At 42.9% G+C, this 12,076-nt stretch overlaps 1 protein-coding gene across 1 annotated transcript in view; it reads right to left on the reverse strand.

The window, feature by feature from the left end:
- Positions 1 to 12,076, reverse strand: part of thsd7ab (thrombospondin, type I, domain containing 7Ab) — a gene marked incomplete at both ends in the record, with an annotated part of 124,218 nt that overhangs the window by 35,736 nt on the left and 76,406 nt on the right. Inside the window, 5 exons of the mRNA XM_079164169.1 lie at positions 2,308 to 2,574; positions 3,735 to 3,929; positions 6,184 to 6,287; positions 7,463 to 7,598; positions 8,695 to 8,810. Of these exons, the coding sequence (XP_079020295.1) occupies positions 2,308 to 2,574; positions 3,735 to 3,929; positions 6,184 to 6,287; positions 7,463 to 7,598; positions 8,695 to 8,810 (818 nt within the window). The remainder of the gene's footprint in view (positions 1 to 2,307; positions 2,575 to 3,734; positions 3,930 to 6,183; positions 6,288 to 7,462; positions 7,599 to 8,694; positions 8,811 to 12,076) is intronic.

Below are 12,076 nucleotides of genomic sequence, written 5' to 3' on the forward strand. Positions count from 1 at the left end.
GTGGAATACAGAGATAACGGTGGCACAGTTCGCCTGATCGACATCACGGCCGAGGGCATTGTGTCAGCAGCAGAGTCGAGGAAAGACCGCGTCTCCTCCTCTGTCGAGATTGAAAGTGATGATGACTGAGCTGCACAGAGAACGGCACAAAAAAGAGGAAGGAGGGAGTGGCAGAGAGGAAGGAGGAGAGGAGCGACCGAATGAGGATAAAAGAGAGAGATTTAATGATATCTTTGAGATTCAGCCGCATGAAAGTGTTTTTGTTTTTCTGTGCACCTCAAGGAACATACCGTTTGTCTGAGCCCATTGAAGCTTGAAGATGAATGTGTGGATGCACATCACATAGGTGTAAAAATACACAAACACACACACACACACACACACACACACAAGCCCATCCTTACGACATGCCCTTGTCACACCCACACCCAGATTAACTGATGCATATCTGGATCTGTGACTCACACAAGGAGACTAAAACCATGTTTATATATGCACAACACTGATGTATTCATTTGAACATCTCCCGCATTCTATTTCACAGCAATTTCACAACGACTTTCTGAGCCAGGATTCTCTGCTTGAAGTATTTTGGATCCAAGATAAGACCCTAGAACGAGGAGACAAATGATTGTGACAGGAGTGTGCCGCAAACAGGCCTCCTTACGTGAAATTCAGTATTCGAAATGAGTCGCTAGCCTCCATAGATGGGGCTCTCATAGGCGCACAAACAATATCCTTCACTTCAGATGAATATTTAACAGAACAAGTTATTCTTGCATCGGCAGCGTTCCATGTATTTCTCACCTGAAAACCAAGAAGTGGAGACTAGAGAGAGAAAACAACGTAACATACTTAACCTCAACATTTCTACTTCTGTGCATCGGTGCAGATTTGTGTCAGAGCTGCTTCCATCATCGGGGTCAGAAGGCCAAAATTAAATCCTTAGTCGACCCAAACTGTGACATTTTCTCACTGACCTCTAACATTACGTAGTCTTGGTCTCATTCATCAAACAAGCAACATTTATTTACACAATCGGGGTCTCTGTAACTCTGGATAATCCACTTAACACACTCAACAGTTTTCAGTGGGACTCAGTAAAAAGAAGTTCCAGTGAAAACTAGTTTTAATGAGTTATTAAACACCATCTCTCATCAACAACCTGCACACACGCGGGGTTATGGAGTGGAGGTTTGTCAGAGTGCACGGCTCTGTGCTAGGCTAACTCATTAGCATAGTAGCATGGCTTCCTAACATTATAGAGAGTGACATAAACTCACCTTTCCACCAGTGAGGACCAACATTGTGACTCTCTAAATTATCGTTTTTTCATCGTTGACAATAAATCATTTTCTTCATACAGGCTGCCGCTCACCAAACCAGCCGGACAGATGCTGCACCAGCCAAAAACAATACAGTGCTTTCTTAGTATGTCACCTTGGTCTCATATGCAATTCTTACTATATACTGGAATATAATTCAACTGTAAAGTGGAGCACATTTAAAGTGATACATTTAGTGTTATTCCCCTTTAGCATTAATAGTAGTAATAAAGAGCAACGGCTGTAAGTTCAGAGTAATAGTACGTTTATATTCTGCAGTAGCCTGTCCAGTCTTCCTCAGATAGTTCCCTCTCAAAGTTATTTCCCTCCTTCTTGTCTCCCGCTATGAAGTCTGGCCTTCTGCTCGTGAAACGAGTCATTTCACGGAGGTTGTGATGCTCTCAACAATTTATCCCGTTTAACAGCCGCCAACAGTTGTTACATGCTGTAAGCACAAGTTTCATTTAGCTGGTTGTGATTGGCCAGTAGGCCCAGTCCCGTATACACGCATGCAGCATGACAGGCACACAGAGAGGGTCAGGGACTGACGGGGTGCAGCGGCCCACTGATGCAACGTCCCGCTGGGATTTGTCCCGGTGTACCATATGGCCAGTACACCGCTGGACAGAAGGGACAGCACACCAGCAGCTTTCTCCAGTTTGTGTAAGAACGTGACGGGCGGTCTCCACGATTTACTCGCCAAAGACTACATTAAATCACAGTCGGCGACTGGCGAGTGTCAATTTAGGACTCTGTGTGAGTCAAGACACAAGAGTCAAACCATAAACGACATCATATTTTGTACTATTGATGGAATTTTTCCAAGTGCAGTGCGTCTGAATGTAGCAACAGCTGTGAAAACATATTCTCATAACGATTCGCATGGTTCAATAATTCTTTTATTTTTGGTAATTTGGATGAACCAACCCTTTAACAAAGCAACAGACACAGAGATTGCACACACACACACACACACACTCACCGTGACTGTTGCAGCGTGCGGTCTCCACCAGCCTGCTGTCCTGGTCGTAGCACACCATGGCCTGGTAGCGGTAGCCCTGTCCACACTCCTTGATGTCTCCCTGGACCTTCATCCCCAGGACGCTCTCCACTCTGCCGCCCTCGGGCAGGATGCAGTCTGACCAGTTCCCCACCGGCTGGGCGTTGTACTTGTCACAGGGGCAGTACTGCGTCTCACTCAGCGGGTACATTTGCGTGTTCTTGCACTTGTCTTTCTTCTTGCTCCTCCCTGAAGGAGAGCAGAATGACAGAGATGAGCAGAACAGCTTTGGGAGAGGTGACTCTGCTGGTGTTGCTGGATTTCTGTCTCTGTACGGCGGATGAGTCTCAGCATATTTAAGGCCACTTTCAAGGCCTTAGGGACAGTCAGGGATAGTTTACTCACAGAGAAAAAAGGCTGGATGACTCCCGGTGATAGATTACGCTGACAAAATAGTTTCAAGCAGAGTGCACTTTTACTGAAACAGCTTGACGTTTGTTTCATTTTTTTTATCCTCAGACATGTCGTTAATATTGCTAACTAGAAATCAATGTGCACATCTTTTTTTTACTTCCCATGCAAATGAGAAGATACATCTCTGATGACTTTCTATCAAACTGCCCACAGCTTATTCACCTGCAGGTGCCAGTGTCTCAAGCATGCTGTAGGTTCTCTGCATTAAGGTAGTTTATCCTGCATTTGGACCACAGCTGGTTGTTGCTAAGTACATCCTATGGATGCAAACTGCAGCGGAGCATGCTATAGTGTGTCTCTAAAGGTCAAAGTGACCAACAGGCAGCAATATATGGCTCAATCCATCTTTACTACCCTCTTCAATAAAACTGAGGATGTCATGGTGTTGTTTAGCACTGAGCAAAGATTACTAAGATAAACTTTTAAAACAACCTCTTCACAAAGTGTTTAAATGCATTAGATGACCTCTCTGCTCTTTTATACTCGGGTAAAAGGTTCAAAAGATTTCACATTAGAGTGAAATAAAAGCTTTTTAAATCCACTTTCTCACAGTTTAAAGATGACTCCTTCCCCCCCTGTAACCTTCCAGTAGAGGTGCCTTAATGCATCGCAGATCTTATTTCATGTCATTTTGCTTTTATGGCGGTGATGCACAGGGAAACTGTCTGGGGACGACCTGATGGATAACAAAGGCTGAGGAGTTATTTCAGATTTGTTGCTTTAATCCCTCTAGAGCACTTGGCTGGCAAGAAGTACCTGAAGAGATTTATGACCTTGTGTTTAACTGTAGTGCTCGCCTCTTGGAGCGCTGCCCACCACCGTTACCCCGTAAGCTGCCTGGTAACTCAGACGCTACAGTGCAGATAAGCCCGTCTGAAAAGGGTTCAAAACAGCAGCCCATTGTTTGTGCCGCGTCTCTCTCTCTCTGCTCTCACCGATCAACGCCCTCTTCCTGGTGCGGACCCCCACACAGTCCGCCGTGCAGGACGAGAACTTGGACCAGTTGGTCAGCTGGCAGTCGTCCTGGCAGGGCAGCTGACAGCGCTGAGTGATGGCGGGCATGGCCTTGGCGCATTTCAGACACTCGCCGATGTCGGCCTGCGTCCCGTCCAGCTGGCGACAGGACACAGCTGGAAGAGTTAGAGGGAGACGGGTCAGAAAGGCTTCATTGGAATATAAAGTGGTTTCATCTTTTATTTGTTCCAACAGATGGATTGGTTGTCAAAAGACAATGACACATGGTCATAAAAGAGGTAATGAGTGAACTACAGAGGCACTGGCCACACTGTGAACATACATATATATCACTTTGAGGTCCTTATAGCAACGTCCATATTTCTATTTACTGTTACTATATCAATACAATTCAGATATTCAACTATTTACTTCACATTTTATATACAAAACACACAAGCAGCTTATGAAATATGGTGCATAATGTCAAGTTTAATATAATTAGATGTGAACAACACAACTGTATATAAACTAGTTTTAAAATTAAAACATTTTAATACTGTTTCCATGTTATTGCATCTATGTGTATTAATAATCCAATAAGAGGAGTCTGAGGCTAAATTAGTGAACTTTGGAGATGTTGCTAGGCAGATTTTCTTACTTTTGGACTGAGACAGGCTAGTTGTTTCACCCTGTTTCCAGTCGTTATGCTAAGCTAAGCTAACCTGCTGCTGTCTGAGTAATACCACTCTTCCCATCTAACTCATCTAACCCAAAATGTCAAACTATTCCTTTAATAATTCAAAGAAACGTTAAATGCATGATTGGTATTTCTACTTTTAAAGGGATACTCCAGTGACTCATGACTCGATTTCCTCAGAATAGATAAAGCTCACCCACAGCCACACAACACAACTCCCACAACTCCCTGTCACCAGTGAAACTACTGTACTGTTCCTTTAAATACAGTAAGAGATCCAAATTAGTCTTCCCCCGCTGGTGAGCAACATAACATCAAATAGAGATTTTAAGAGGGCGACTAAAGAGTCAATGAAAAATAGATTATAACTCTATAGCTCAGCTTACATCTCACAGGGAACAAAAATACAATTATAAGCATCGCAGACACAAATGCAGACTCTACCTCAATTGGTTTGAAGCCTAAAAGTCAATTTGTGTTGGCTTGCATCATCCCATTCTTTGTTCTCTCAATAAAGGGTATTACTTGTGTTGCAGCTACATTTCATTGTCTTGTGACGCAGACGTTCTGCAGGGCTGTACCTTCATAGAGAAATCAATCCCCCCTCCCTCCCCGGACACTGCTATGCTTAGTGTGTGTCCGTCTGGTGGTGTGTGAGGTCACGTCTTATCTTGTGAGAGTGTGTCTGTGTGTGTGTGTGTGTGTGTGTGTGTGTGTACATGCTTTCAGTTATATGTGTTTTTCCCTTGAAGGAAAGCCTCTGTCCAGGTAAACAACAGAATACACAGTCAGAGAAAACACAGACCAGAAAGGACAGTGCGTCTTTCTTGGTTTACGTCAAGAAGAAGAAGTGACAGAGGGGTGAGAAGATGTGCAGGAGGGTGCATACATCAGGTGTCACATGGTATGATATCAGCGAAAAGCTGCCCAGACATCTGGGATAGCGTTGTGGTGAGTATGTCTAAAGTAGACCTTAAAGCATTTTCATGAATAAATTGATTCTTCCATCCATTACTGTAAGCTAGCGAAGACGAAACAGAAATATAAGCACTAATAATGGCCTTCTATAGGAGCGCGAACATAATGAAATTGATCATGCTGCGTGACCCCCTGAAATTGAATTTTTATGAAAGCCTCCCAGGACTACATGGCACATCCATCCTCTAAGAAAAGGCGAGAGGAAATGTGCTTTTAAAGTGGGAGAGACACAACTCCTTTACAGTACTTGTCACTTATGCGTGAAGCCCATGTGAACGGGTCGTATGCTATAGGCAAGGTGCAGCATCTTCTCCCGAATTTCGACAAGAGACAATTGATTAAAATTTCATGACAAGAGCCTGAGGTGAAAAAAACCCAGCAGTGAAATAAGCCAAACTGTCAAACGAGTCTCGAGGGGCACATGATGAGCTGTGACACATTTCATTCCCAAACTCAGGAGGATAACAACAAATGTTTTAATAAAATAAAAACAACCAGAGAGAGAGAGAAAAGGAGTGCTGACGTGTTTAGGAGTGTCAACTTGAGTCTGTGTTGCGTGGTGTAAGTGGGAGGATTAGACGTGGGCTCTGAGTAAACTGGCCTCTTCTCTAAACCTTGGCACATCCGTCTGCTGCTTGGTGGCCGGGCTCCAGACGCACCGAAATGAGCAAAAGATTTAATTTACGGCGATTAGGAGCGGTTCAGGGAAGATGTGGAGGGGAAATGGGAAATGGAGAGATCGGGCTCGGTACCTCTTGTTTGGAGTCCTGGTCCGCAGGTCTCCACCGCACCGGGACGGTCCTGTCTGAGAAACCACGGCACCAGCTGGCACTTCCTCCATTTGTGTGTTTTCCATCTGGAATAAATCAGGACAGTGAAGGTATATTAAAGCATCCATAGTGTTCACTATCTCATCATTTACCACGCATGAGAGTTAATAAAGTCATGCATATGAACTATTTTACTTTTTCAGACCAATATTACGAGTTATATTGCAATTATTTCCCATAAATGAAACTACAGGCTTGTATTTGTATGTATAGTATTATACCACAAACAGATTGTGTTACTTCTTTAATATAAGTATTACTTCTATTCAACAGTTATGGTGATAACAAACTAGCATCTCACAAAGTGGTGAAAGAAGTATTTAAATGATTTACTTCAGAAAAAGTAGTGACACTACACGATAGAGATGCTCAATTACTAGTAAACGCCCTGTATTCAAAATCTCACTAAAGTGAAAGTATAGAAAAGTATTACTGTATCAGAACATTTCTAAGTATTAGTTTGTCAGTTTGGCTCGTATAAGTGTTTTATTATTATATTACAGGAGATTATTATTGGAACATTAACATGTTCACAAAGCCCACGGCTTATCGTTCAAACATTAAACATGATATAAAGTGGTGAGTTTTCTTTCATAAAACAACCGGAGGTCAAAATATACACAGTCTGGCAGTGCTGGAATGTAACTAAATACATTTACCCGAGTACTGGACTTAAGGTCAATTTTGACATAATTGTACTTAAGTAATTAAATTTTCTGCTAGCTTATGATGCTAACTTATTAAACACCACCAATTGTTTCCCCGTAGAGCTACAGCGGGTATATTTACAATTAGCTCTTTAATTCTATTAATTATTAGTATGATAGAGCTAATTAGTTAATTAGCCCATGAGCCTTTATAGCTTGTACTGTTTATGATGCCGGTCAACAAAGAGTAAACAATAAAGTGTGCATCTATAAATACACACATACAGCAGATACCAGCAAACTGATACAGTATGCAAGTGTACACACGTGTGTTTCTTTATATTATATTTACATATTTGTATCAGAATAAATCATTACAGAACAAGCAAATACTGTCAAACAAAACAATCAATTGTGTGTTCGGCCGTATTTGATAATACAGGAAGATGAGGTCGATGCTATAAAGGTCGTTGAAATCAACCCTCTGATACTTTGTCAATTCAAACAACATGAAACCTAGAATCCCCGTTATCGGATCGCCGTAGAGCTTTTACCTGAACCCTGGACAGACTTTGGGGACCTCGCAGTCCTTCTCCTCCTCCAGCACCTCTGGACAGTCCTGTCCTCCGTTGGATGGCAGCTGGATGGTAAGACGTTTCCTTGATTGCTTTCTCTTCACAGCGTTGCCAGCTGAACACACACAAACACACACACACACACAAACACAAACACACACACACCCAGACAGTTAATGAATAAAATAAGAAATGTCTGCATGGGAAAGTGATGAGAAACATGTCAAAATGATAAGCTACGTGTAGTCTGCTGTGGTAATACTCCTTGAAGACTTAGAGACTACTGTTGCCAAATCTAATTGGATAGCTATCGTAGACAACACGCACGTCTGATTACTCAGGATATCAAGCCAACAACGATGATGTAGGAAAATCCCATTAGACCTTGGAATTGACTCAGATTAAATTTACGGTGTTTACACGTGTGGATTTGACCTCAAGTAGTTAATTAAGATGAAACGAGCCTCTGGATAGCCCTGAACCCGGCCTGCTGTACACCCTTTGTGTGTGTGTGTGTGTGGGTGATGAGAAATCTCTACGCGCAAGGTGAAGATATCAAGAGCATCGAATTAAAATGCACAGCCGACGGAACAGCACGCTCGGAGTAAAGAGATTTATGCCACCGTGTCACACGAAGAGGTCGCCAAAATATGGACGGTAATGATGTTCGGATATAAATCATTTTAATGTATTTGCGTCCGCTCACCAGCTCGGCCCGTGGCTGCACGACAAAGGTGACCTCATCCGAACAATGTGTTTTTTCCGGTCGCAGCAGGAAAACAACAACAACAACGCAGCTCGCTGACACTTGTAGCCACCGGGCGAGTCGGCTTGCAAAAGAGGTCGGCCCAAAGGTTGTCTTACACGCCGAGGTGTCAAATTAATTATGTGTAACAAGACGTGAGGACAAGTGTTTGTGTGGTTGGGAATGTGTCCCGCCTCTGTAGTCAATTTAAACCTGCTTCTGTGTGTATACCTTTTGAGGCTGGAGTCAGAGCAATATGTTTAATTGATTATTGTTTATTATCACAATAGTGTGTTAGAAATCCTCGCTATAAACGAAGCCGGGCGGAAAACTACATCAAATGAAACAAAATTGAAATACAATTAGCTGGTTTTAAATTGTTTTTATAGGGAACAAACATGCTTCCTTCTCAGTGATCTGTATGAGGCTGTATTATTCCACACCACTCCCCCTTCTTTCACTTTACCTGCGTCACAAGTCACAGGACACGGTGTCCAGTCGCTGAAAGGGGTCATGATGCAGTCTTTCTTGCAGGGCAGCTGACATGGTCGCACTGTGCTGGGGCGAGGGCCGTCTGGACACCTAGGCAACGGAGAACACACACACACACACACACACAGTGAAGTAACACTGCTGGGAACTCTTTACACACCAGCTAGTGGTCTGAAAAGCTAAAAAAAAGGCACAAAAATACTGAATTCTGTTGATATACAGCAGCAGAGTGTTGCTCATTTGTTACACAGTTATTATGACTCATGAGCCATGCTGAAAGCATGTTTAGGAAAAGCATCAGACTACAAGAAAAGCGCTCTTTTTAAAATCACAAAAAAAAACACTGATTACATCTCCCAGACCCTTTGGCCTCAAAACGGTCAAAGCACCAGATAAAAGCTGACGACACGGTTTGGATTTCTGCTCATTTTAAAGCAACACTTATGTTTTATTTGTATTTATTTGTTCTGGTTTCCTCATCTAAAATCACAAGCGAGTGGAGCAGCGAGGTCCTGTAATGTTGCTCTGTGTTGCACTTTACCACCTACAGGAAGCAGCACTTTAAGTACAGCGTGTGCTGTGGAGCGAGAGGTGCTGGCAACATGCAGTCAGAGAAAATAAACACCAGTGTTTGTGTAAGCCGCCGCACACTGAGACCAAAAAAAGATACCGTCATGGATCTGTATTTACTGTGATTTTATGTTGGCCTAGTCTGTACACACATCTACTTTCTGTCTCTCCGTCCTGGGAGAGGATCCCTTCTCTGTTGCTCTTTCTAAAGGTTTCTTCCCTCTTAAAGGGGGTTTTGGGGAGTTTTTTCTTATCAGAACCGACGGTCTAAAGATGGAAGGCTTGTGTGTTGAACAGAGTGTAAAGCCCCTTCAGGCACATGTGTCCTTTGTGATATTGGGCTGTAGATATAAAATTGACTTGACGCGTTTCAGTCAGCTCTCTCTGATACCCATTCCTTATAAAAGCACATTATTTATATGTGCTGAGTGTGTGGTACAACTGTGGTTGAACTGTTCCCGAAGTGAGTAATTATTCTGTCTAGAGAAAGTCGAACTAAATACCCTTATTCCTCCAAAATCAACTGCTGACATATTTTATGTTGTAGAACAAGAAGTTAAAACCCCTGAAGCTCGTTCTAACCACAGGCCTGTTTTCAGACATCTAACCAAAAATACATTAAAAGAAGGCTTTGACTTTGAAACAAGGGAACCTGAGGAGCAACAATGCTGATCCCTTTCTGTGTTTTAGGACCCAGCAGACTCGTATGCCTTTCTGAGGGTCTTTTCACGTTCGACGTTGCGAACAAACCGGGTTAGTGAAAGGTGTAAATGTTACGCTGGTTACTTCTTTTTTAAACCATTTACTTAATCGGTCTCTTTAATACTCTTAAACCTGTGATTGTTAAAACAATGGAAAGACTTAAAAAGTTTCATTTTGTGTGTCGAGTTTCAATGATCAGCGAGTTAAAGTTGTCTGACTGGAGACCGGTGTCTTTGAGGAGAGCGTATTAATGGATGTTTTGTACGTTAATAAATTATCATAATTGTCCAAATCCCTGTTGATTTTATTCATCGTATAATCAGTTCATTGTTAACCTTTGGTGCAGCATTATACTGTAATCAGGCGTGTTGGTAAACAGGTGTGTGACACAGTATCATTTTATACAATATTTACAACACGCTGTGCGATTTGTGGCTCCTGAACTTCTGAGAACACTTTCGGAGCTCTGCTGCAGCTTTAACTGAAATATGGATGCTCCACTGAAACTAAAACATCACCCAGGCCCCAATGACTTTCTTATATATATGGACCGATAGCACAGTGGCTGCTCGGGATATAAACCATGTTTTAAGGCTTTAATAAATATCACTGTAGAGGTTTGGCACGCCAACCATCTGGGTATTGCTTGAATGCAGAATGTAATTATTCTAGGCACAATCTAGGGCAATAAAAACTGATGAAAACCTTCGTAATCACATCCAGTTTACGACTGATGTATGCCATCTGGCTCGCGCTGCTTGAAAGATATAGAGAGGAGGTGGTCCTCTCCCCCAACAGAACAATGTGGGCGTCGCGGGACATGTTAAGCAAGTCTACATGAGGGTGATTCACATTTATTTCTATACGCGGAGGAAACTGCAACACACAGAGCCCCAGCAGATTAGAGGAGCAGCCTCAGCATAGAAACTCTCTTGTTTTAAATGGATTCTGCTATCAGTGAGTGGTAATCCTATTGATGGCACAAAGTAGGGGGGGGGGTCAAGCCGAGGTTTTTAGAACAAGGGTTATCATGGATAATCTTCAGCCATCTAAGCACCTCTGGTCCCCCGTGCATATCACCAGGCGACGATAAAGAGGTCGAGATAGACCTGCTGGAAGACTTCTTGTGATCTGCTCACCGGTCTCACAGCGGGACGATGGTGCCCCCGTTTCCCCATCCTATGGCGGCCGATCGTCTGGGTCAGGTTTAATGGTGCTAAGAATGAGCGTTCTCCTCTGGGCGCCCCGTACTCGTTAGCGTGGCGTTATCAGGGAAAGCGATAGTGAGCCTCGCAGGGAAAATGTAATAATGCACCAGCGACGCGAGGAGAGATTTATTTTTAATACCATTGGACAGAGAGCTAAATCCCTCTCGAGCGGAACAAATCCTCTGGTGTCTTCATACAAGTGAATGGTCCCGGATGCCGGCTGCAGCAGAGGGAGGACACATTTACATTTTCAGCCTTCAGCGGATGCTCGCGTCCGTAAAGAAGTGAATGAACAGGTGTCTAGCTGGAGGACACTTCAACAGGATCCACCCCATGAACCGGAGACTGCAGAACAATCTCTACACTGCACCTCAGTGCTAAGTTATATATAAACTGCAGCATCTACAGTCTGTGGGGAGTCATGGAGCTCTTTATCAACGAAACCCCCGGCAGAGAATGCAGCGCGAAGACAGAAGTCTGCAAAATCTAAACACAATCAAAGGGTATATGGAACAGATGGAAAAGCAATTTATTTCACGAGCGAACCAATAAACAGCAGGCCGATACCAAAACCTGCAGTTGCATGAAGTGAATTATTTAAGAGCAAAATAAACAACTTTTTATTTAGCTTAGTCACAAGTTCATCCTTTAACAGCTTGGATTCATATTGATCGGCCTCAAGCGACTTCACTGTCAGTTCCACAAAACTCCAAATCAGATTGTTGATCAATAATTAGGATATTGAGGAAGTTTTATTGGCTGGTAGTAATCAAATCATTCTCAAATTATGAAACCCTGAGCTAATATCTGAAACATATTGCTGAGACATTCAAATTTCACATCAAACAAATGTAAATCAGATTTTCTTGAGTTTGT

The sequence above is a fragment of the Pholis gunnellus genome, assembly GCF_910591455.1.
Source record: "Pholis gunnellus genome assembly, chromosome: 8".
In the NCBI taxonomy this organism is placed as follows: Eukaryota; Metazoa; Chordata; class Actinopteri; order Perciformes; family Pholidae; genus Pholis; species Pholis gunnellus.